We start from the raw sequence: 26,728 nt of genomic DNA, 5'->3' as shown, positions 1-26,728 counted from the left end.
CTGCCGGTGCGTCACAAAAAGTGACGCACCAGCGGCATAAAAGTGAAACAAGGCCTCATAAATAAGGCCTTTAGAACTTGGATGAGTGTTCCTTTGCACTGTCAGGGACCTAATGAAATAAAATGAAAAGATATAGTGTATTTAATAAAGTGTGCAGCTACCCAGATTTGAGTGTCCTGGCGCATGACAGCAGGAGGGAAACGTGCGTAAAAGACCCATCAGTTATTAAAAAGCCAGGTTTTTAAGTTCTTTCAGAAAGAGAGTAGACCTGTAGTTAGGTTCAGAGACTCAGGGAGTCTATTCCAGAAATATGAACCTAGAAAGCATAGGGATCTGCCTCCAGTGCAGCCACGGCATATTTTAGGCACAATGGCCATGTTGGCATTGGAAGATCTTAGGGGTCTAGATGGTGTGCAGCGATTAACACGCTTATTTATGACGCCGGCTCCTAAGCCGTGGAAAGTTTTAAATAAGATGGTCATCGCTTTGAAATCGATCCGTTTTCTTATGTGGAGCCAATGTTGAGACTTAAGAATAGGGGTCATACTAGATCTGGGTTTAGGTCTCAGGATGGCTCTGGCCGCCACGTTTTGTACCACTTGTAGGCTCTGAATAAGGGATTTGGGAAGATCGAGATACAAGCTGTTGACATAGTCTAGCTTTGATGTCACCAGAGCATGCGCCACGATCTTTCTGCTCTCAAGAGGTAACAGATGGAGGAATTGTTTCTGCATCCGGAGTATGCCAAAGCAAGCGGCAGTTAGATTTTGGATTTGAAAGCGCATGTAGAGTGTCTTGTCTAAGACAATTCCTACGTTTTTGACTTTCTCCTTTTCCGCGGGTGGGACGGCAGATCTTTTGGCCACCAAGAGTTCCAGTCAGGTGTTTCTGGATTACCAAAGAAAACAACTTCAGTTTTGTTAGGATTGCACTTCAGCTGATTGATCTTGAGCCAGTTAAAAACCTTTGCAAGGCAAGCCCTAATCATTGCCCCATCAAAGTCGGTTCCTTTTTCACATGTAAAAATCAGCTAAGTGTCATCAGCATAGGAAAGAATTTTGGAGCCCTCTTCCTCTACCAGAAATGCAAGGGGGGTAGATATATATTAAAAAGGGTAGGACTGAGAATGGAGCCATGAGGGACACCTACATTCATTGCTAGAACCGGGGATGAGAAAGGGGGGAGCCAGATGCCCTGAGATCTATTTGCCAAGAAGGATGACATCCAGGTTAAGGTGGTCCCCCCAGGCCAATGTTAATAAGTCTCTCCAGGAGCCCCTCATGTAGGACCATATCGATGGCCACCGACAGACCGAGCAGTATCAGCACAGCCTTGCCTCCCTGGTCCAGCTTACCCTTGAGAAATTCAGTCATTTCCAGCAGAGCGGACTCCGTACTGTAGTGAGCCCTAAAACCGGATTGGGACTCATGAAGGAGCTTCCCATCTTCAATGTTTTTTTGGAGGGCCTTGTGCACATGCTTCTCTAATACTTTGTAGAGGGCCAAAACAAGTGAGATTTGCCTGTAGTTGGCAGGGTCTGTCGGTTTGCCGTTAGCCATTTTTATCAGTGGAAGAATCTTAGCATTCTTCCATAATTTCGACATGTTGCCTGAAGAAAGGGAAGCATTAAAGAGGTGGTTTACCGTGGGGCTTATGGTGGGAGCTAATAGGTTCAGGATATTTGCTGGACATGGGTCGGTAGGAGAGCCAGACTAAATGCTTTGGAGAAGGGTCAGTACCCCTTCAAGCTGGCCTCAGGGAAAGCTAGTAAAGATGGAGGATCCAAGAGGTGAAATTTGCTATTAGAACTAAGGTAAACGGTCAGTTCTTTCTCTGAGATGCTAGTGAAGGCTAGTTGGATCACGGAGATCTTCTTGTGGGAGAATTGAGCTATTTGCTTAGACCATTCTTCCGTGCATGGCCCTTTCTTTGTGCTGGTTTTCAGGGCGATAAAGGATTTAACTGTGCTAAAGATTTCCTTACTCTTATTATGGGCATTTTCTATCTTTGTTTTACAGAAGTTCTTCTTGTCTGCCTTCCCGAGAATGTAATGAGCTTTTTAGGTGTCTTTATATACCTTCCTGTCCTCAGGTAGATAGGATTTACACCATTTCCGTTCCATTTTTCTACAATTTCTTTTACTAGATGTGAGGGAATCGTGAAACCATGGAGCTGGTGGCGCTGATCTCTTTGAGGATTGGGAAACAACCAGTACCGCTCACCAATGTTGGTTCGGAGCCATGAATCTGAGAGGGCGTGCAAGTCGGGAAAGCCAGACAGCTCCGGTGAGGAACGACCGAGGGAGTCTGCTAACATCGGGATAGATATTTTATGGAACGTCCTGTAATTAGGGACCTTCTGCCCTGCATTAGCCCGAGGGGTTGTGGCAGAGTTGGGAATGATTAATTTTAATAGGAGGTGGTCAGAACAGGTACTGGGAAGAGGAAGGCTTACTGATATGTCAAAGTTGTGAAAGATTTGGTCTAGGGTATGGCCCTTATCATGGGTGGCCGAAGTAATAGATGGAAACATGTTGCAGGCCTGCAGCGTCTCCAACAAGGACATTGTTTGAGGGTCTCTTCCACTGTCCATATGTATATTGAAATCTCCCAGAATATGGCAGTTGTTGTATTTTAAGGTGAGGGAGGTGGTGGCTGTATTAAGCATAGTAATAAAATTTCCAATTGCACCGGGAGGTCTGTAAATCAAAAAAACAGCTAGGCTACGATGGGGGTATAAGGTACAGTGGAAGCCTAAGGACTCTGCGCCCTTGATGTCTTCCATCGGGATGGGAGAGCAGTCTAGATTTTGATTGTTAATTATGGCGACTCCTCCCCCTTCCCAATCACTCAGTCGGTCCCCCCTAAGGAGTTTTTAACCCGTAGGGTAGGCTGAGGTGATAGTAGGGTTGGAGGCTTCAGACAGCCAGGTCTCAGTGAGAAATAAAAGATCAGGCTGTTGGTCTAAAAGTTTTTCCCTATTGTATTATAGTGGAAGAAACTCACCAGAGGGGAACTGGGCAGCATGGCCGGCGCCGGCCGCTGCCGGGACGTTGACAGGCACAGAAGGGCTTGCCTTTGGTGAGTCAGCGATGTGCCCGCTGCGTGCGTCTGTTTGAATCGGGAATAAATAGGCTAATCCTATGATGCATCTGGATCTGGATCGCTAACAAAGTTGAGGAAGCGGAAATTGTGTGGGCAGAAGGGAGGAGCCCAATAGTAGCCCAGCCCTCCGCACAACCGGGTTATTACCCGCAGCGGACCAGGACTGGAGGAAAAGCTAGATGTGAATCGGAGCAGCTATGGAGGTGTAGGCAAGCAGAATCAAGTAAAGTGCAAGTGCACGTAGGTAGGAGACATTGTTAAAAAGCACAGAGTAATTCAGCCACACATATACAATTTAAAAAGTATTAGAAACCTAGTAGCGGGGCAGGAAACACTAAATCCTACTGCTGTCCGATGCGCGCTTCCGTTTACATTGGGAATATATAGGCTAATACCTATGATGCAGACTGGATTGCTAACGCAGCAGGGGAAACGGAAACGGTGTGGAAACAGGGGCTCAAATTGGATCATGAATCCAAAGCTCTTCTGAACAAGGGCCCCCAAAATATGTTTGGCCCTGGGCCCCCAAATTCCTTAAGATGTCCCTGGCCATGCACTCTATATACACATCTCGGAGGGGACCTCCTTTCCCGAATATAGCCCGCCTGAAGCCCAGGTCATGACTGGCAATTTGGGGAAAGAGGGAATTTCCCGCATTTATCGTTCCCTCACAAATAACATCCCCAATTCCCTCTCCTGTCCCCGGGATAAGTGGGAGGATTGGATTGGATTGGCTCCCTAGATGATGCTGATTGGAGAGATGCCCTGAGGGCCCCCAAAACAGTTACTGTTTCAGCGCGGCTCCAATTAGTTCAAATATACTATTTACATGCGGCTTACATCACGCCATTGCGCCTTCATCGCTCTGGGCTCCGGCCTGATGCTTCCTGTCCTCGCTGCCACCAAGCAGATTTGTATCACATGGTATGGCTCTGTCCCGCTATTATGCACTACTGGGAGCTAATGACAGCTGAACTTACTGAGGTCCTGGGTTGGAAGGTACCGCTGAACCCAATAACCATACTTTCAGGTGTTACTGATAGTTTGGACGGGAATAAGGCCGAGAAGCTTTGTCTCACCACGGCACTGATGGTAGCTAAACGGTATATTGCAGCTCTTTGGTTGGACCCTTCGGCCCCTTCCATGACACGGTGGCACAGAGAGGTAGATTGGTATTCAGCGCAGGAGCACCTAATGTATGCAGCCCGCGGCTGTCCCAAAACGTTTTGAAGGGTGTTGGGTAAATGAGTCGGGGTGGTAGAAGACTGAACTTTCCTGAGGCTCACCTATGGACATGGATGAGGACATTGTTGCCTGCTATTCCTAGCTGGATTCATGCATGTGGGGGTATTATTCCACTAATTTTTGTCACTGTTCTGTACTGATCACTGTGCGAAAAGCTGGCTTTGTTCTTCTTGCTGCAAATGTGTTAATTCAAAATCATTAATTCAAAAACACCAAAGGGAGGAAAAGAGACCCAAGGGGAGAACCTGAAATTGGTATAGATGATTTTTCCACACAAACTAAAGGAAGGATTGGTGGATTTCGGCCATGGGAATTATGAAATAAGCGTCTTTTAGGTCTAGCTTGACTAACCAATCTCCCTCTAATAATAGGTCCCTGAGGAGATAGATGCCCTCCATCTTGAAGTGCCGCTAGACCAAAAATGTGTTTCTTTCTCTTAAGTTTATGACAGGTCTCCAACCCTTGCCCTTTTTTTCCACAAGAAATAATGTGCTTATAAGGTGGCGCAGAGGGGTAGATTGGTATGCAGCGCAGGAGCACCTAATGTATGCAGCCCACGGCTGTCCCAAAAAGTTTTGAAGGGTGTGGGGTAAATGGGTAGGGGTGGTAGAAGACTGAACTTTCATGAGGCTCACCGATGGACATGGATGAGGACATTGTTGCTTGCTATTCCCAGCTGAATTCATGTACGTGAATATATTATTCCCCTAATTTTTGTCACGGTCTGTACTGATCACTGTGCGAAAAGCTGGCTTTGTTCTTCTTGCTGCAAATGTGTTCATTCAAAATCGTTAATTCAAAATTAATAAAATTGATTATCAATAAAAAAGAATGTTGTCCAGGTATATAATTAGACGAATGCCCCTTGCTCTTAGGAACGAGGTGACTGATCTCATTACCTTGGTGAAACACCAAGGGGCAGAAGAGAGACCGAAGGGGAGAGCATGAAATTGGTATAGATGATTTTACCACACAAACTAAAGGAAGGATCGGTGGATTTCGGCCATGGGAATGGTGAAGTAAGCATCCTTTAGGTCTAGCTTGACTAACCAGTCTCCTTTTAATAATAGATCCCTGAGGAGATAGATGCCCTCCATCTTGAAGTGCCGGTAGACTAAAAATGTGTTTCATTCTTTTAAGTTTATGACAAGTCTCCAACCCTTGCTCTTTTTTTCCGCAAGAAATAATGTGCTTATAAATCTTAACACTTCTAAGGGGACCTCTATTATTGCTCCTTTCAGAAGCATGGAGGAGATCTCTTCCTCTATCATTTTTAGTTGATCTAAAGAAAGAGGAAAGTCTCTCGGGAAAGAGATTTGAGTGGGAGTATGAATAAAATCTATCATAAATCACTTGACGGTGTTTAGGACACAAGGGTCTTGAGTGATCAATCTCCAATTGCGAGAAAGTGTTTGAGTCTGCCACCCACTTTTAGAGGGAAAGAAGGGGAAGGGAGAGTACTCACTTGTAGAGATGTTGAAATTGGGAGTTCTGCGGGATCTTAATCCTCTGCTGCGTTGTCCTCTACCTCTCTGGGGGTAGAATTGAGGTACGTTGTACTGCTGGTACCCTCTTCCGTAACCACGGGGTCTAGAATAGGGCCTTTGATTAAAGTGGCTGGAAGAGAGGCCCCGTCTTCCGGCCCGTCCAAAAAGGTTGGGGTTAAATACCCTATGCATATTTTGTTGTGCCTTATCTAGGGCAGTGAAAGTGGAGACGTATTTCCCCAGAGATTTGCTGAGGTCTTCACCAAAGAGTAACCCTTTGGGGCTTTGTGAAGGCTCTTTATCTGCCATGTCACTTAATTCTGGGCTTACTTTTGTTAGAACGATTCCGTGTCTCTCAGCGCTCATGCTTGAGTTGGCATTTCCCAGCAGTATTATTGCCCTTCGGCTGCATCCCCTGATTAGGTCGGTATTGAGGGGAGTGTCGTTGATGTGGCTATCTTCAGCGGAATCTAGAATTCTGGCTAGAGGACCCAGTACGTCGAGAAGACGGTCTTTGCATCCTTTAAGAGATCTTTCCATCCCTTTTCTAGGATCGCGACCCAATTTGAAAAGAAATTTAATTAGTTCAGGGTCCAAGTTGGGGGTATCACAAGTCTTATCTTCAATACAGGGTCTAGAGCATTCAGCCCTAAGAATATTACGGGTATCCCTCTCTAATAGGTTTCTTACCCACTTTTTTATGAATTTAGCAATGTGGTCTTCAGGGGACCACTCTGAGCTTCTTGGATGTTTGAGTTTAAATGGGGAGAACATGTCTTCTCCCAAGGGGTTAAGGATAATATATTTAGAAGATGATGGGAGTTCCTCTTCCAGGTTGAATTCTTGTCCATCCTCATCGAGGTCGAGGTCGAGGACATACTCATCGGGTATGTCTAATGACTCAATATCGTTAAAATCATTATCTCCCATGTTGTAAAGAGCATTATGATATTTTGTGCTGCTAAGGACACCCATGTGTTTTGTGCCGCCAGGGACACCCAGATAAGTTGTGCCGCTAGGGACACCCATGGAGTTCGAGGCGCAGGGCCTGCATTAGAAGTTGAGCTGCTAAGACCTCCCTGATTTTATGAGGTGCTAGGACCTCCCATGCTCTTATCAATATTTTTACTTTTCTTAAGTCTCTTACCCCTTAATTCTGAGATGTCATCAGGGCAGTGAGGATTCAAGAGCTCTGTGACTTCCTCCTCTTCAGGGAGGGACCTTTTGGAAGACATGATCTGACTTAGGGTTGCTGCAACTCTCCTCGGAGAGTCTTGGGCCCCAGGCACTCACTATAGATATAACAACACATGGAGTACCTGGGTACGTTGGTGCCTGGAAAGGAACTTGGATTCCTTGGAAGCACCTATTGTTGACATAGTTAACTTCCTAGTCGAACAATTCGAAAGAGGTCTTAGCTATAGATCTATCAATTGTTATAGATCTGCGATTTCTGCTGGCAATGTCATTGTCAATTGTTAGGAATTATAAGGGTACTTATCTTCTTTCCCCCTCTGCTGGCACGTGCGCAACATTGGTACATTGCGGGGTATAAAACAGGCCGTTAACTGGTCCTCATTGTTAGGTTTCGCTTCCCGGTCTTCTTACCCGGCCAGACTTCGCCTTGGCTTCCTGTTTCCTGCTTCCCGGATCATCTGGCTTCGTCTCCCCTCCAGAACTTGCCGTTTGCAGGAGCTTCGTGCTTTAGGACATTGTTCTTGTTGCTCTTCCCTCCACCTTCCTACTGGATGCAATAGCGCTTGGTTTTCTGGTCTTATTTCTCTACGCACGTTATGGGAGTAACATTACCGGACTTGCAGGTATGCGGCAGCAACCCTTTTTCTTTCGTTTGAGTTACGCCATTACTTCCTGGTTATCTGCAAACTATCACCATTGTTTTCTGGATTTGGAGCACACAAGGGTTCTTTTTTACATCCTTATGGGGATATAGTTTATGTACATGGGTTTTACCGTTTTTGAGCTGCTTATCATAGTTTCAAGGATGGGGTTTTTTAATGCCTAATTGAGACTTTTTCCCCCTTGCACATGATTCATGAGGATAAGCCTTTCTGGATATAGGAGGAATCTCCTTTCCCTTTTTTCTGCCTCATGACAATGAGTTTGGATTTAATATATCCTTGATGGATGGGCTACTGGTGCTCATACTACTGGTAAGGGTGTATTTCTCTTTGCACTAAGCAGTGCCTGATCATGCCTGTTCTTGGGTAATGTCCATGACTGTAAAGCTAAACATCTTTTCTTTGTTTCCCTACAGGGTACGGGAGTTCCTACTTACCTGTAGCAGTCCGAAGGGAGTGTGTTGTGCAGGTGTTGATCCTTTGTGTTGTTCCTTGTTACCCCCACCATCTCCCTGTGTTCCTGGTGGCTATTTTACTGTGTCAACCTTAGTGGTAGCTGCCAGGACAGGGGTAGTGGACTGGGCATATTTTCGCTCCTGCAGTGTTGGGTGGAATCTGGTGGTATCAGGACATCAATGGTAAAACGGTAGGTAAAAACTTAATTGTTTGCAGAGTCATGAAAAGCATTTGTTTAAGAAGACCTCCTAGATCTAAATACGAAACACTCTGGGATGTCAAGCTAATCCTTGAACTCTTTAATAAGTGGCCGGTGAATTCTCACCTAAATAGGAAAAACCTTTCCATTAAGCTAGCTACTCTTCTATGCCTAATTTCATGCAGAATGGTCTCTGATGTGAAAGCCATGGATATTACAAATAGATCTTATAACATGTTCGGTGTCAATTTTGAGATTTATAGAAAAACTAAGACTATGTCTGACTAAATCTTTTATCCACGTTTTGACTTATGTCCAAAACTTTGTGTTGTAGATTGCATGGGAGAGTACGATCGCAGAATGCTTACCCTTCGCCCCCAGGGTGTAAACCAATTACTCATTTCGTTTGTGAAACCACACAAAGCTATAAGCTCGACCTCTATTGCTAGATAGGTTAAGACTGCTATGAGTTTAGCAGGTATTGACCTGAAGAAATGACAAGCTCACTCCCTTCGAGATGCTATGGCCAGTAAATCTCTCATGTTTGGAGGTAAGTTGAATGACATTCTCAAAGCGGCTTACTGGTCAAATGCCAGCACTTGTGCACGTCACTATTGCAAGCCTATCAAACATACGTCTGATGTAGTCTTACCAACATGCATAATGTAGGCTCCGTTCTTGTAATGAAATTGCGATTCTCCTACTAACATGACAAGAGAATCTGGATTTCATTAAAGACACGGAGGCTGACATTATCCTTCCCATCCCACCCCTTGGTGGTCTTGTAATGAATTGGTGGTTTATTATTTCAAGCTAATTTATGTTTCTTTTATTAACAACAACCTGTTGTGACAACCTTGCCGTTTTCTTCAAAGATAAAATTGAACTTATCATTAAGGATTTAGAAGTCTCATCTGACTCTATCCCTCCCCCCGTTCTGAGACCGAGACCCCCAGCGAACCAGCCAGTGTTGCCTAACCTGGCTTCAAATGACCTTCTACTTGAGTTTCCTTCTCTCACGTATGAAGTCTTTTGTAAACTAGCCAGAAAGATTTCCTCTGGGTCTCCCTTACACCCTGTTCCACATAAAATATGGAAGGAATTTGAGAGGGAACTTTTTCCTTCCCTTCATGTAATCTGCAATCAATCCCTTGCGACTGGGACTGTTCCTGCTCAGTGGAAGCGGGCATTAGTATCCCCTTTGTTAAAAAAGCCCTCCCTCGATCCGGACTGCTCTAAAAACTATCGTCCCATCTCCTTGCTGCCATACCCAGCTAAAATTGTTGAAAGCTGGGTTAGTAACATCCTCTCTAACCATCTGGAACGTTATCTACTACTTGACGTCGATCAATTCGGCTTCCGGCCCGCCCATGGAACCGAGACCGCCCTAATCACCGCTATGGACGAGCTTCAGAGGCGTGCAGACAGAAGGCAGGCAGCGTTTTTGATCCTGCTTGATATGTCTGCCGCCTTTGATACTGTGGACCACGATATTTTATTGCAGCGGTTGCTTGAGGCTGGAGTAAGAGGATCGGCTGCACAATGGTTCCATTCATTTCTGCAGGACAGGCAGCGGAGTTCCACAAGCGGCGGAGTATGATGTCAAAGTATCATTCGCAGTGATTGCCCAGTGCCGGATGCTTGTCCGCACTGTGCAATCATTGCAAACGGCACCATGCACAGTGCAAGCTGTCCCTGCTTTCCTTTTCTGCCGCTCGAGCAGATTTTTACTCGAGCGGCAGCTTTCTCAAAGCAAGCAGTCGCAAGCACACGCAACCACTCGAAATGAGAAACCTGAACCCCCCGTGTTGAGAAATCTCGCCGGGATGTTGAGTTTCCACGCTCGCGCTCGCCAACTTGATGTTGACGATCGCGAACAAGGAAAAATCTCTCCGGGTGGTTAATTTTCCTCGGTCGCCACGCGATGGGTTGTTTTTTCGGAACTCCGCGATCTCCGCGTTAACGCGGAGGGCAGAAAACTCTGCAAACTCTGCGAGCGGAGCGGAGTTCACAACCCAGGATTAGTAGGGATATCAGACTGACGTGGTTGGATTGTTTATTCTTTTCACCATGTTGATAATGCTGGTTACATTGCTTTGTTATATCTGCCAAATAATCACAGCCTACTCTTTCTATGAAAGATTATGATTGTTTCAATAAATGTATTGAAAATGTCCATTGTGTCCTTCTCATGTTTGAGGTTGCCAAAATCACCTGCCACCCCTTGAAGGTTAGGGGTTCGGGTGTGGTACTGTGATCTAGCTAGGAGTTGGCCCCAACAGTCTCTGATGGTGCAAATGGACTCAGTCCCTGAATTCTAATGTCCTGTTGTTCTAAAACACAGTCCTACCTTTTCCAGTGGGAACTGTATAACACCAGCAGAATCCATACATTGCCCTCAACACAGCAGCTCGGAACCAGCACATCTCTAGAACTCTCGATGCATCACCGCTGTTGTGAGGATTGACTCCAATGCATTACGGACTGCACGTACAGCAAGACCATTCCCGACGCATCTTTACCCTTGCGTGGCTCGCAGTCGAATCATCTCCTTCACTCTACAGATCAACGACAATGCATTGCTTCCTCTACACCTCACATCTCATCTTCGACGAAAAACCATCGCCTCCTCTGCATCCTGCATCTCTTCTTCAACGACGACGCAACCAGGGTACTTTTCAGCAGGCCAGGGCTGTTCCCTTTATCCAGCCCACGCTCCACCGCGGTTAGCCTGACCTTTTGGATTCGACCTGGTCTAGTGCAACCAGATAACCCAGGTTGGAGCTTTATGATTTTAAGCACTACATTTCAGTTTATTCTTTGAAAATGTATAACTCCAGTTCTACTTATTGGAATTTTGTTGTTTTGGTCTTATTTTGTTCATTAAATTAAGCTCTAATTTTCCAACCAGGTGTGGTATCTTTTGTGTGGTGTTTTCACAGTTTTACTATTTGAATTGTTGCACAGATAGTTTACAAATTGGCACCTAAGTTAAGCCTGACTTCTCTGTACAAGCTACCAGGGAGTAAGCACAGGTTAATTTTGGGTGTTTTTGTGATTTACCTGACTAGGATTGCGCTGCCTGATTGCACAAGGTACATACGTCTGTCAATCAGTAACGGAATTTCTAACAACTACAAATTCTTATGTGTTATCACTGGGGACACAACACACTTGTCAATTGTTTTTGTCCTGGTTTGTATTTGCACCTAAAATGTGGTCAGCAATATGTGAATAATTCTAATTTTTTTCTGGTTTATTAAACTTTTTGCTCCAAAGGATAGACAGAATCTTTATTCTCATACATAATGTATGCAGTTATTTTACTGACAATTGTTATTTATTTTTGAATGAGTTCCAGGTGAACCACTGTTTTCATACAGAATTATATACCCAGGTACCCCAGGCGTATGGGTTGCTTTTATTTATTACATTATTATTGTTTATGCCATATCAGCTTTTTCTGCTTAATACCACCAACAACATTGCCTTCCTTCCAATTCTCGGAACGATGTTTTATGCTTACTGTTAAAACATCCACTGTTCTAACCTGTACTGGGACTGTATATGATTGTGTGTCACTGTAGACAACATTTAATCTACTTGGACGCTTGTAAATCGTTTCTGCTGCTGACCTGCTTGCCTAAGAAGGCAAGCTGAGACCCACTTCTTGCTAGCACTGCAAAAGCGAATTACTTACACTGTATTCAAAAACATGTCAATAAAGATGGTGTAAAAAAGACTGGCAAATACATAAAGCAAAACTGGAAAGAGACGTACTTACTGCATTAATGCACGGTATGAAATACAATGAGATTCTAAAGCAGCATCGTGATAGTACAGATAACAATGCATGTAGTATGGTGGTTTGGACAGGGACTAGTGGGAGGTGAATGCAGAAAGTTACATCCACTTGCATCAATCAAAAAGTCACGAGGCAGTTGATAAATGGGAGCTGGAAAAATACTCCATTAGTCCCCATTTCTATTTATACAGCTATATGTTAATTATAATAATAACCACTGAACGTGAGTTTTCCATTCTCAAATGTTTACCAATGAATCTAACTTTGACAGGTAATATATCCAGTATCAAAGAACCTGTTTAAACCAAGTACGTGGGATCTAAACTGGCCAGCCGAGGGAGTTGCTAAAAGGATGAGCACCATTTTGCCTCTCAAAAGCAGGAAACGTTGGATCTAATCTAGATGGGGAGAGGGTAAAAAAAACTTCGCCACTTCACCTACTGTGACAAAAATGTTATTCATCAGACCTAAATCTAAGATAGCTCAAGGAGTTTTCGTCCCCAGAGTTCAAAACTGAAAACGGTGAAGGTAAGAATGTATTTCCTTGTTGAGAGAGCACAAATCTGAAAAATGTATAAGTGCACCATATTTACAAGCACGTAGTTAGTTTAAATATACTTTGCACAAGAGTGTCTTATACCCAGTAGTGAAATGTATAGAGTGTTCAAGTAGAATAACAATAATCATAGCAATGTGAAGACTAATGTAGAAATGCTGTAATGAATATGAAAACCTCACGTTCTCATGTTAAAGTGATCATGTAAGAGGAAAATAGAGTCTTGCAAACCAGTTGAAATGTGTAGGCCTTATGGCAATTCACAGTGAATCTAAACGTGCTGCTAAAATAATGTGAGGTGGGGTTGACATTGTTCATTTAAAGGTATTATTGAATTTAGTACTGAAATATATGTTTTATAGATGTGAGGCATTATAGAAACGTGTGTTAGTTAAGAATACTGTTTAAATCAAGTTAAATGTTTTCAGAGTGCAGGGACCCGCTTCATGTAAATCAAGTAGGCCCGAACAGATAATGTCGTTCCTTTGATCTGCAATGTGCTCGTTAGAGAAGAAGTCGAGAGGCGCCAAGTACTGTGCTTTACATATGTTTTACGACCTATAGATATGGTGGAGCCTGGAATTTGAGGCCCACTGTAGGACGGCCTGTATGCAGGTGCGAGGGGTCTTAATCAGTTGAAATGAATGGGGCTTTTGTTCAGTGGCGCTTGGCGCAGGCCTGTAGGAGTCTTCAGGAATTTCAGGGGGTACCGGCGCGCTGGAGAAGAAGCCTGGGAACCAAGGTCAACTTTAACGAGGGTCTTGAAGAGTACCATCATGGAGTCTACCGCCAAATTTGATACCACGTGAGGGGCGTCCCGAGGGGCGTTCCTATTGGAAATGTGATTTTGTATTAGGGAAAGCAATCCGGGAGGAGAGGAGAGCAGATGATTTTGGAAGCCTAAGAGAGCGGTGGGGTAGGCAGATAGGCTGATCACAAGAGACCTATTTACAGAAGAGAGAAAGAGAAGTGCGTGATCTTCTTAGGAAGACACCACGGCTGACACCTTTTGGGGTAAAGATCTTGTTAAGTAGGGATGTCACTTAGTCTAGTGCAGGGACAGACTAACCTGAATTTTCTTTTCTGTAATGACTCTTAAGTTGCAACTTGTATCCATTTTGGCAACACTAATGATTTTCGAACTTGTACTTATTATTCTGTTTTGTAGACTCAGACTATTCAAAGAATTTATGTTCATAGTGATACCAGTATACCTTTTAAACCTTATCTTGAGAAGTTTGTATCTTCAGTTATCTTTGGCTTTATATTAAATCTTTAAACTTTATCACTGGTCAGTGGTTATTTAGAGTGGTGTAAGTTCTTAATTGACTAACCTAGTAGTAGATTATCTTTTACTCAATGACAGGTACCAACGATCCAGTCGACTTGATTTGGGATCTGGTAAGGTAACTAGAAACCAGAAACCCCGCGTTAACATTGTAATGCAACACGAAGAGATATGCACATAACATTTTGTCACATGTATTTAAAAGTCCATAGAGTGATTGAGGGGTACCCAACAATTTGTGTGACCCTGTCTGAACACGGAACCTTTTACACACTGTAAGCGTGATTTAATTTATTACCAAGAGTTTTCTATGTGGTACTTTTCTTAATTTTTCTCTTCCTAAACAGCCAAAGAAAGCATATTAACTCGGAGTAATCCTTGAAATCTAAAATGTCAGCTGAGGCGATATTTCGAAAGAAAACCCGAACATAAAATTAAACATACATTATATTTTAGTTTACTATCGTTTAATAGACAATTGACGGCAAGAAAGCTTGACAACACAACAGTAAAATGTCAGTAAAATGTTTTAGAAAAGCAAATCTTTATTCAAAAGACTCTTACCTAGACAATTATGGCCATCGTGAGCCAACATAAAGCCATCATAGCAAGTACACCTGTAGTTTCCTGGAATGTTAATACACTCATGAACACAGCCCCCACTGTAGTCATTAGCACACTCATCGATGTCTGCAACACACAAAGAAGCACTTTTTACTAAAACATGTCAACGAATATTGAATCAACACACGTTAGCCATAAAATCAAGTAATTCCCCGATTATTCATCTGTTATCTTCATCATTATTTCTAAAATCTTTTTCCAGGAATGTTTTTAATATAGGTTAGTCACTAGCCGTTGTGTGTCCAAATATAGAGGTAAGTAATAACGATGTGCAGTAATAACGACCTGCATAAATACGAACTCTACCACATTGATTAGCAACATTTCCATAAGATAACCTTACATATGGAAGTATACATTTACTATTCTTAACTGCACATCTACTTACGTTGACGAGATGTTAGCAGGGGTGCTGGAACAATTTTCAGGGTGGGGATGCTGGGCATCATAATGAACTCAATAACACTAATGAATAATCCTAGAGCTATTTAAAAAACGAGTGTACCAAATAAGCAGAAGCTTAGCCACTAGAGAGTCTGCAAGAATGGTGGTGTCCTCTAGTGCATTTTTGACAGCATTTTCACATTATATTGCTAAGAAATGGTGAGGCGCGGTACTATGATTTATAGAGCACTTTATTCGGCAAAATGAACCTTGTGTGACCCTACATGGCTGGTTATCCAGCTTAGCTACTCAAAGAAGATCTGGGAATGCTGAAGCACCTCCATCACCCCTAGTTCCAGTGCCTCTAAAGGTTGGCTGTCAATTCTATAGAGCCCATTTAAATGCAGCTCGATATTAAAAAGTAAATATTTTGCCAGCACACCTTCCTAGTAAGCATACAATTCATCCAGCAATGAAAGATATGTAAAGCCTTATATTATAAAAGTATACACAGCTTTGGGTGGGAGGGAAGCTAAGGACTGTGAAGAAAAATCTTGGACGCAGATTAAGCACGGACGTTATTTACCAGTGAAAGTATCCCAATCACCCTTGAAATAGGACCATGCAAGGAGCTACAATCCCGTTGCACATATTGTGTATCCAACTAAAAACTGTACAGCGCACCAGGGACAACACTGTAGATAAATGACACTATTAGAAGACCTAAGATGAAATCAGAATTTACCAGCAACAGAAAAACTCATTGAGAGCCTGCAGTGTTTGAGAAGAAAGTACCGACAAGGCCTGAAACACCACTTAGATTATTGCGCAACGGAGAGACACCTGGCCATGTTTAGTCATTGGATTAACAAGTGAGTCTGACATACGACTGGGCATTTGATAACTACTGCTTTCTCAGCAACCATCTTAATATCAAAACAGGTCAAACCTCATCTGTGTGGAACTGTGCACCAATGAATTAGGATGGGCCCTAACCCCCCTCTCTGCGGGCTTTGTACTATTCTGTACCTCTTTGTTCGTCACACTCATCGATAGTTCAGGGTGGTAGCAGCGCCTGGAGCATTGCTTTAGTGGCGAGCAGATTGCGAGGGTCTCTCCTCTGCTTTTTAACCCAGTGTTGTGCTCTGAAAACTTTTTAAACCTTTTAAAACTTGTTTCCTAACTGTGATTGTGATTGTGTATTTACCTGCATTTTCACTGCATCCTTATTAATTTGCTCTAACTCCTTCTGCCCCGTTCCACCGCGGCTCCTCTGTGCCGATTGCTGTGGAGGGCAGGGTCGGACGCCATCTTTTCCGAAGTCCCGGTTCCCCGCCTGACCGTAGGCAGCGGTCTAGCCAGGGGAGGGGCTTAGGCTTCAAATAGCAATGCTCTCGCGGACGCGCTGCGGTCGCGCGCAGCGGGCGCGCCGACTGCGCGCTGAAGGAGCGCCATAGGAGGGCCCGTCTGTGCCCGTCCGTGCTCCAGACGTGCCTAGTGCCAGACCCCCTGCCTGTCTACATTACAAGCAACAGCCCACTAGACTAAGGTACTCACGTGTTGATCTCACCGCACTTAATGTTCCTAGATGTGGAGAAGATAACCCCTGGAGGGTAGCTGATTGCCTATCTCGGGTGTGCTCGGCGTGTAACTTTCACTTTCATCCCACGCTTAGTTGTTCTGAACAAGTAAGCACTGACCCTATGCTGATTAGAGCGGGGTTAATTAATGCTAGGTCCCTAGTGAAGCATGCCGCCGACGTCTTTGAAATCTTGGCGGAGGATCAACTTGATCTTTTTTTTTCACCGAGACCTGGTTAAATGATACTTGTGCCCCGGTGGTGGAGCTAGCTATCCCGCGGGGCTTTAAGATCACGAGGGCAGACCGCCCGCTCGGCAGAGGGGGTGGAGTCGCAGTGATTTATAGGAACAAATGGGTCTTCTCCTGTGAACCCCAGGGCGAACTGGGGGATGCGGAGTTGCTCCACTTTTCTCTTGTGCTTAACCCACATTTCACTCTGGGAGGCACTTTGGTGTATCGGCCTCCGGGTAATGTTGGGCATTTTAATTGAAGCCTTGGAGGAGGTTATAGTACCACGTGCCCTGAGAATTTCAAAGTTTTTGCTCCTAGGTGATTTCAACATTCATGTTGATGTGTTGGACTCTAGTGAGTCTAACTACCTAGGTGAAGCCTTAACTATGGCCCACCTCAAACAATGGGTCGATGCTCCAACCCGTGTAGGAGGCCACCTCTTAGATCTGGTATGCTCTAATTTTAACACTGTGATGACCTGTCCTGAGAGCGTCACATGGTCCGACCATGAGCTGATTAGGTTCTCTTGGTCCTTGGAAAGAGCTGCGGGGCGGGTGGAGGTTTTCCTCCACTCGCGCACTCCCAGAGGATTAATCTAGTGTCCCTGGCCGAGTCCCTATCCCGAGACCGTCCTATATTGACCTCGGAGATTGATGAGGCGGTCAGTGTTTTTAACACATGGGTGGAACAGGGGTCAGCTGCCTCTATCAACCAGGGATGCATTCGTAGGATGCGGTCCTCCCCTTCTGGTTTTTCCACACCCTACAGGAGTTGAAACTTGGATGTAAGAAACTCGAACGGGTGTGGAGACAATCCTACCTGCCTGTGGCAAAGAGTGATCTGCGAGCCGTCCAAAAGGATTATTATGCGGCGATCAGAACAGCTAAGAGTAACTACTATGCAGGGAGAATTGAAAAGGCAAACAATAATAGCAAGGACATTTTCTCCATTGTTCAGAGCTTCCTATCGCCATGTGCTGCACAACCTATGCTGCCCTCATCTGATCACTGGTGTGAAGAGCTCTCCTCTTTTTTCGTTGATAAAATTGCTACAATCCAAGAGGACTTGCGAGCTGCCTGTGACAGTTTCAAGTCCCCACTAGCACTACCTCTTCTCTCCACGCCTAAGCCAGCTGAGCAGTTTGCTGTTTTCTCTCCCTCTACTGAGTCAGACATACTAACAGTACTTGAGGCTTTGAAATCAGGGTCCCCAACGGACCCCTGCCCCGCCAGGGTGCTTGGCGGGGTGGCTGATATAGTGTGTAGCGAGGTTACCCAGATTGTTAACCTCTCTTTTTCTTCAGCTACTGTCCCGCCTTGCTGGAAGCAAGCCAAACTTCTCCCGCTTTTAAAAAAGGCCGGGTTGGATTCTGCTGTTCCATCCAGCTATCGGCCTATTTCATTGTTGCCGGCTCTGGCCAAAGTTTGGGAGAAAATTGCTTTCTGCCAGTTAGATCATTTCATTGAGTCGTCTCAGGCTTTGCACCTGGCCCAATCAGGGTTCCGGGCCGCCTATAGCACCGAAACGGCTCTGGTTGAGGTGTCTGAGGCAATTCGGGAGTGCCTAGATGGAGGTGGCAGAGCGGTTCTGATTTTACTAGACCTCTCTGCCGCCTTCGATACGGTGCCCCACGGCCTGCTCCTCACCAGATTGGTTGCCGTAGGCATCTCTGGATTAGCACTTGACTGGCTAACGTCATTTCTGGAAAATAGGACACAACAGGTCTGGATGCCTCCTCACGCTTCTCTGCCTAGGAAACTCACCACTGGTGTCCCACAGGGTCTACTCTTAGCCCCCGGCTTTTTAATGTTTATCTGACTCCTTTGATTTACCTGGCCGAACAGTTGGGGGCTAAAATAATGGCCTACACCGATGACACCCAACTTTTGTTTACCTGGTCCAAGGACAACTTGGATACATCGGCGGTTCGGCTTTGCCTCTCTTCTGTCTTTCGCTGGCTAGCACTTGCCCAGCTTAAGTGCAACAAAGACAAGTCCGAGGTTCTTTTTTATGGTTCCTTTCCCGATAACTTTAGACACCTCCTATGGCCACCTGACCTGCTTTGTCCCAATTTTATGGGTGGCCCAGCTAAGAACCTAGGGGTCTGATTTGGGAGTGATCTGAAGTTTGAGGACCATATCAAATAACTTACCGGCGTGTGTTTTGGCACTCTCAAAGCCTTATGCAGGTTCTTTCCACTTCTCCCGAGAGAGGCCAAAGAAACTGTGACACGTGCTCTAATTCTTTCCAGGCTTGATTATGCAAATGCCTTGTTTAGTGGCCTCCATTGGCTTCCGGTGGCCCACCGAATCATGTTTAAAAAAATTGGTTCTCTACCTTCTGAGCTATCCATCAGCTCGGACCTGTGTACTTGAGGAAACGGTTTGCTCTCTATGTTCCGAATCGTTGCCTTCCATCGGCCAATCAATGTAAAATGATTATGCCTAGATTTAAGTACTCCAGATTAGGAGGCCAGTCTCTCTCTGTCAGGGCCGCTAGGGCATGGAATGCTCTTCCTTTGTGTCTTAGAGCAGCCCAGTCCATCACCGCCTTCAAGAAAGGACTGAAAACCCATCTGTTTAATAAAATCATGTAACTATCTTTTCTATCTTGACAAACCCGCCATGCTTGCCACTTCTCTCCCCGCGCCAGGATACTTGTTAGTAATAGAGCGCGTTATAAAAGCCTTTATAACATAACATAACATAACTCATCAAAGTCCCTTACTCCAGGAAAAGAGTAATCACTCAAGAGACAGGGTGAGACTAAGCCTGGGCGTAGTGGGGCTACGCGAAGCTACGCGAAGCTACGCGAAGTGGACCAGAAACTACGTCCACCTACGCACTTCGTGTAGCCCAACTACGCGCCACCCGCCTCCCTCGCTAAATACTACCCGCCTCCCTCCCGCCCTCCCTAAATACTTAAATAATGTTTTTAAAAAGAATAAACACCACTTACCTTGTCGGCTGCGTCTCCGGGGCTCCCTCTGGTAACTGCGCCGCCATCTTGGATACTAATGCGCATGCGCGGCCGCCCGCATTTCTCCCTCCCGCCCTCCCATTTAGGGAGGGCGGGAGGGAGGCGGGTGGCGGGCAACTTCGCTATGGGCACAGTGTTGCCTACTTCGCCTACTTTGCAAAGGGCTTAGTAGGCGACACTACGCCCACTTCGTGGGCGTAGCGAAGTTGCCCGCCCAGGGTTAGGTGAGAGCGCCCCAAAAAAATATTCACAAAAATGTGTTTTTGGGCAGCTTTTTAAAAACCTAAATTGAATCTCCTACTGCCAGAGATTTAAAAAAAAAAACGATCATGATTTACCCGGTCGTCTTGGTTTGTTTGTTTCCCCTGGTGTTCCCTCACTCTTACCAAATCTACAGATAGTTAATGTAAGGTATTTCTATACCCTCAGTACCCATTCCTGTATTTTATGTACTTTCATCCCATAAACAGTAAATTGAACACCATGTCTGTTACGTGTCATCTTTTGTTTATTCGGCTTTTTAAAAGGAAGATGCATATACTTCTGCAAGGAACAGCAGATTCGCTATGCCTGTTGAAGATGCAACGTGGGTGAGAATCTGCCCCTGGGTTGGAGGAAAAAGGTGGGTGTCATGTTAAGCATTCCCCAGTTATGTATAAAATGCACTATTTAATATTAATCTCACATCTTTGAGTAGTACACCAGCTTCCAACAGATTGATACAAGGATTATGCTATTTACCCAAAAAGAAGCTGTTCTTGGCATGTAGTGCTGTAGATTCACATGCTTTGCATAAGTCCGCCATCTAGTGTTGGGCTCGAATAATTGCAAGCTGTTTTTCTTCAAATAAGTCTTTTGGAGTCATAAGACTGTAACTCCTCCCTTTGTTAATACTGTACATGGGCATCAACTCCATAGTTAGATTGTTTTCCCACAAGAGGGTGAGAATGGAGTTAGAATCAGTGTAAGTTATGTCATGTCCATGCAAGTAATGTAGATTAACTTAAACTGCCAACCACACAGGTATCTGGGGAGGAGGGAGGGCACATTTGAATCTACAGCCTTACATGCCAAGAACAAAGGCTTACTGGGTAAGTAACATAATCCGTTCAAGGCATGTTTTTATTTTTAAAAAATCTATCCGGTACGGGACGACGATACTACGTTTCAGCGAGCGTTATTCCCAAACCCTAACTATAAAGAGGGACTTGTAGAGGACTATAGATTTGATCAACTCGTCCGCACGTAGCAGTGAACCAGCTCCCATAGAAAGGAGGTTGTTTTTGGGTCCTATTAAAAATACAAATGAATTATTTGGTGCCGAGGACCTTAAAGAGATTTCATGTGTAAATGGGAAGGCAACAGATTGTCTGGATTGCTCTATGGCCAGGAGAACCCAATCCAATTTGCCCGAGAGGGGAACATCTGTTGTCGCAGTATCATCTTTATAGGAGCCCCTCAGAGTGACCGCTGGCAGCGTCTGATGTAGCCCTCTGGGTCGCCCTTGGTTTGCCCAGTCTCGCCTCTGCGGTCGTGCACGTGCGTCCGGCAGTAACTTCCAGGCAAAGTGTTGGTTCGACCTGTCCCGCGTGTCTTGTTATTGTAACTAGACTGAGTCCCTTGTCAGCAGAAATATTTCAGAGCGGAGCCAAGGTATGTGGGCATCCGCGGGCACAAGGAGGTTTTCAGAATGAACACGTAGCAGGCCTCTGGGGTGGACCTCCGAGTTAGGCCATGTCGTGCATTCGGGTGTAACTCACTCAGTTCTGCTAGTCGCCGAACTCCTGGCTGCCACCGTCCTAACAGTCGGACCACACGCAGCACGCCTCCTCAGCACCTCTCCACCTGGGCAGCCACGTGGCGGGCAACCCCTCCGGGCAACAGAGGGCGCTGGTACTGACCCCTGCGCTTGTGTCGTTATCAACGGGGCCCCTGGCTGTCACTAGATCTCCCCCGGCGTGTCACAGTGTCAGATTGCGGTCAGCCTGGCCATCTCCTAAGTCCCAGTGCCCCCAGGGAACCAGCGAGGAACTTCCCCTGCTTCAGTCAGGCTGGGCCTCTCCACATTACCAGTAACATGGTAGTTCACTCTGGCTGGTGTCCACTACCCGGCAGATGCTGCTGTGGATGCCACCTGTGGATTTCTGGCGCTGCACTCCTATGCAATATGACAGCATTTGTCCAGCAGGGCCACCATTTTGAAGTCAGCCCAACGGTCGCGGGCTGCCTCAACGTATGCTGATTGCAGTATGGCCTTTCTTTTTGTCCAACGTCTAATTGTTGATACTCCCAAGAACGCATAGACTTGTTCAAATTTACTAGGAAATTACGCTTACACAAGTGGAACAAATTAAAAGTGAAAAGTGGTGGCAATAACTCGATTATCACCAAGCCTGCCTGTGAAACAATTGGTGAAATAGAGTCTTTGATTGCCCTGACATGCTTGGAACTTGGAACTCCTGTTGATGATTCCATCAATGCAATTTCTTTGGGGTTTAATACTAACTTGAACTGTCCCAACTCCTTTAAGCCCAAATCTACTTTTAATCCCTCTTTGCCTGCTTGCAGCATTGACACTTTCAAATCCTTAGTCATCAATGATTTCAAGAATTTGGCCAAAAAGAACTGCTCGTCTAATGACAATTTGAGTAAACCAGAACGTCTGGCCATTAGAACATTGGAGGGTGATCCCTCGATAGTCATCAGACAATCTGACAAAGGGGGGAATGTTGTTATATTGGATGTGCATGATTATATGCTGGAGGGTATGCGACAGCTAAATTGTTCAGAGTGTTATGAAGTCACTTCTTTGCTGGTCATAGAAAAAACGAATAGTACTTACTATGATTTGCTCAATGAATGGAGAGCTAAAGGGATTATTGAGTGGAATGAATATTCCTTCTTATTAAATCGTAATCCCAAGGTGGCAATATTATATCTTTTGCCCAAACTGCATAAGAACCCTAACAAACCCCCGGGCAGGCCCATCGTGTCTTCGATGGGTTCTCTCTTAGAGAACACATCTAAATACATCGATTACTTTCTAAGACCTTTCGTAGAAAAAGTACCCTCTAATGTAAAGGACAGTAGGGATTTCATCAACAAGTTGAGAGATCTTACATGGCAAGAGAATTATCTACTCATTACATTAGATGTGTGTAGCTTATACACATCGATTAGACACAGAGATGGAATTGACGCATGTCGCCAATTTCTTAAAAGCAGGTCCATTTCTTATTTGAATCATACGGAGATGCTCATACATATGATGACCTTCTGCCTTGAACAAAATTTTTTGTCTTTAATGATGTCTATTATAGACCGAAACAAGGGACAGCGATGGGGACTTGTTTTGCTCCAAGTTTCGCCAATTTGTTTATGGCGAGCTGGGAGCAGCAAGTGGCGAGGACACACGCCCTATACCGCAGCCATGTCAAAATATGGCTGCGGTATATTGACGATCTATTCGTTGTCTGGGATGGCCCGCGGGCCCTGGCTGAGCTCTTCATACAGGATCTCAATAAAAACAATTTCAATCTTACACTAGAAGGTAAAATCAGTAACCAGACGATGGTATTTCTTGACTTATAAATTGCAGTATCCAACAATAAATTGGTGATGAAACTGTTTCGCAAGGATACTGCAGCGAATACTCTGCTTCATGCAGAAAGCGGTCATCCTAAATCATTGATCCGCAGTATTCCGTTTAGCGAGTTTCTCCGGGCTCGGAGAAACTGCAGTACAGATCAAGATTTTTTACTTGAGGGAGAGTGTATGAAAGAGCGATTTAAAGAAAGAGGCTATCATCCCAAAGTCATTGATGAGGCATTCCAGAAAGCCAGTAAGATCAGCCATGCCTCATTGCTGAGTCCCCAGGATAAAGATGCCAAACAGGATAACGAAGTGGTTAGGTTCATTTCAACGTACCATTCGAAATCCTGGAAGGTTCAAAGTATACTTAAAAGACATTGGAATGTCCTTAAGACGGAACCTACATTGCGAGACGTTCTGGGAGACATTCCAAACATGACCTATCGTAAGGCAGATTCACTGAAAGATAATCTCATTAAAAATGATGTGAGTAATAACAAATCCAGGAACAGTAACATTCAAGGTTTTTTTACCTGCATGAAATGCAAGGCATGCAAACATAGTACCAATGTCAAAAAGGTATTTTTTCCCGTAGAAGAAAAAAAAAAGTATCGGTAAACATCTTACCTGTTTATCTGAATATTGTATCTATATTCTTGTTTGCCCCTGTTCTAAAAAATATGTCGGGAGCACTATGTTCCCAGCCGAAAAACGGGTTGGAACATATGAGGGCCGTTCAAAATAAAGACCAAACCTCACCTGTTGCCCGACATTTTGAAGCATGCCACAACAGTAATCGCAACCTTTTAAAATTCTTTGTGATTGACAAATTACCACCCATGAAAAGAGGTGGGGACAAAATCCGAAAGCTGCGGCAACTTGAACACAGGTACATTATAGATCTAGATACTTTGAACCCTGGTGGCCTTAACTCTGAGGAGGAAATGATCTGGCATCTCGGGGAATTACCTTGCAATACTAACCTGACATTGCTTATTGGCTGTGTAAGTTTACATTACATCCAATCTTTAAGCGGGCTGTATATGACTGAGTCTCCCACACCATACTCCCGTTGTTTTTAATTGTTAACTCTAATCAGTTGTTTTAATTCACTTTGATTTCTATAGTTCTGTTTGGTATAATGATGCACTGTTTATGTACTAAGAACCAGAGGCCTGTATTTGATGGACTAGGTGTATTGGTGTTAAGTTTGACTGGCCCATTTTCTCCTTTTTGCCCAGGTATCTATGATGGAGTCACATATCGGAAAATGTTGAGTCCCTATCTTGATATTGAACATGAAGAATAATTTGTCCTGTGCCAGAAAGACTTAAACAACTCTCTCACTTGGGATGTATTTACAAATAGTTTCTAAAAAGTCTTCGAAAAAGTCTTCCAAAACGTTTTTTATGGTTTTGTATTGTCTTGCAATTTATTTTGGATGTATGATAATCAATTATTTTCCCACTTGGGGTACTTATGAGCATACTGCATTGGCAAGATATATCGGTTCCATATTTGGCCATGATATATAGGTCATTTACTTATGGGACCAGTCTATGGGCATGTATCCATATCATAGTTGTTATTATTACAATATGTGACATCCTGTTACTTTGGAGGGCAATATATGATTCGCCAGCTAGAACTGATCAGTAATTGTTAATCTATTAATAACTCGCACTAACTACACCACTACAAGATGGCCCCCAGATATCTGGTCTAAGTCCTTTATTTATTTTTCACTTATGGGAAATCACGCGAGATTTGTTGTTACTGAAACTTTATTTACTGTTTTCAATTTGACATTCAACCCACCCGTGATCAAGGCGAGTTTTCGCTGAAACGCGTTGGGGCTGTTGTTCCATACCTGATATCATGCTGGAATTGAATTAAATAAATAATCCTTGGAACACGCAATTGGATTGTTTGGCGATTTTGTTTGGACTGGAGTGCATTGGCGCAACCTTGTTGTGCTGGGTGAAAACTGTATACAGAAACAGGGCAACCTCTAACCCTGTGATGCACCGCTGTCACGGTGTTCTTTGGAGGAAGTAGAAACGAATATATATATCACAGGCACTCTCGAGTGAGGAGGAGCGGTCGGAGAAAACAATCCAGGAAGTGCGAGTTGGAGAACAAACGATCGACACCTCTGCTGTAAGCACCGTGGCCCCGCATGAAGGCGTCTTGAGGATCGGCCGTGGAATAAGATTGTGGACGATTGAAGCGGCGAAGAACCCGGTGGTGAGTAAACTGGCTGGGGGGTGTGTTTGCTCTCGCTTCGCCGTGTAGCGCGACGGAGGTGGCGCTGGGGCCGGGAGAGACAACAGCCTCCCGCCGGTGAGCGAGCCGGAGGGTAGAGTAGCCGGGAGTGTCAATGGGAGGCTAAGCGGTTAGAGGGGAACAGAGGGAACTCACCGCCTAAAAAGTCCATTGCCCAGTAAATCGAAACCATGGTGCTACGCACGGACAGTGCAGTAAACTAATCACAACCCGGAAAGGGACTGGGAAGAGAAAACAACGATCGAAGCAACCCTGAATTCCTTAAAGGGACAGAACAGCATATCGGGAACCGAATGACACAGAATGTCTAATAGGAGCAACAGGTACATGGGAAGTCAGCGGACATCAGAAACTGAAGAAACTGACCCCAGAATTCAGTGAATGGCACACCAGGCGAAAATAAAGCAACATCAACAAGATTAACTATAAGTCAACCCTGCACAGCGAAAAATGGCAGATAAGTCCAGAAATCGCCAAATGAGGGCGAGCGAGCTTCTGAATGATGATAATCCACCCACCATAACTGAAAGATCTAAAGGAGATGGTGGAGAAATAATGAAGGACAGAACGGTCTTGATGATAGTGAGGGAGCTGCAATACCAACACATCCAAGAAATTAACAAATGGTGGGAGAAGACTACTTTGGAAAAGTATATTGAATATAAAAGAATCCCAAGAGGATTGAGAATTTTGATAATGCCCACCTTAAACGATCTAGACGTGGATCTCATCAAATTATGGCAGACCGACACGAACAAGTGTTCCTTCAAGTTAATGAGAACTTTAATTATCCATGCCGAAAGGAAACTTGAAAAAATCCTGAGCACAATAACGACATCAGAAGAGGGTAAGACAATCATTGAGAACATGGAAAAGAAGATATCCAAACATGAAATGGAGGTAGAAAAACGAAAGGCGAACAAGTTCACTAGAGACCGGTTGGACTACATGAATGGGCGAATATATACGTTCGCAAGAAAATACGACACCATGAGGAGTCATGTGGCCATGGACAAAAATACAGAAACGATAACAGAACCCATTGAAGAAGTG

At 44.6% G+C, this 26,728-nt stretch overlaps 1 protein-coding gene across 4 annotated transcripts in view; it reads right to left on the bottom strand.

Annotated features, from left to right (window-relative positions):
- The window catches only part of SCUBE1 (signal peptide, CUB domain and EGF like domain containing 1), a 2,199,864-nt gene that overhangs the window by 1,949,981 nt on the left and 223,155 nt on the right, over positions 1-26,728 (bottom strand). For all 4 annotated transcript variants that reach the window (XM_078673869.1, XM_078673871.1, XM_078673868.1 and 1 more), the window contains exon 3: positions 14,564-14,689. In XM_078673869.1, the coding sequence (XP_078529995.1) occupies positions 14,564-14,689 (126 nt within the window). The remainder of the gene's footprint in view (positions 1-14,563; positions 14,690-26,728) is intronic.

Source organism: Lissotriton helveticus, chromosome 1_1 (assembly GCF_964261635.1).
Source record: "Lissotriton helveticus chromosome 1_1, aLisHel1.1, whole genome shotgun sequence".
NCBI lineage: Eukaryota > Metazoa > Chordata > Amphibia > Caudata > Salamandridae > Lissotriton > Lissotriton helveticus.
The sequence above is the reverse complement of the archived record's forward strand: the minus strand, read 5'-3'. Positions and strand labels throughout refer to the sequence as shown.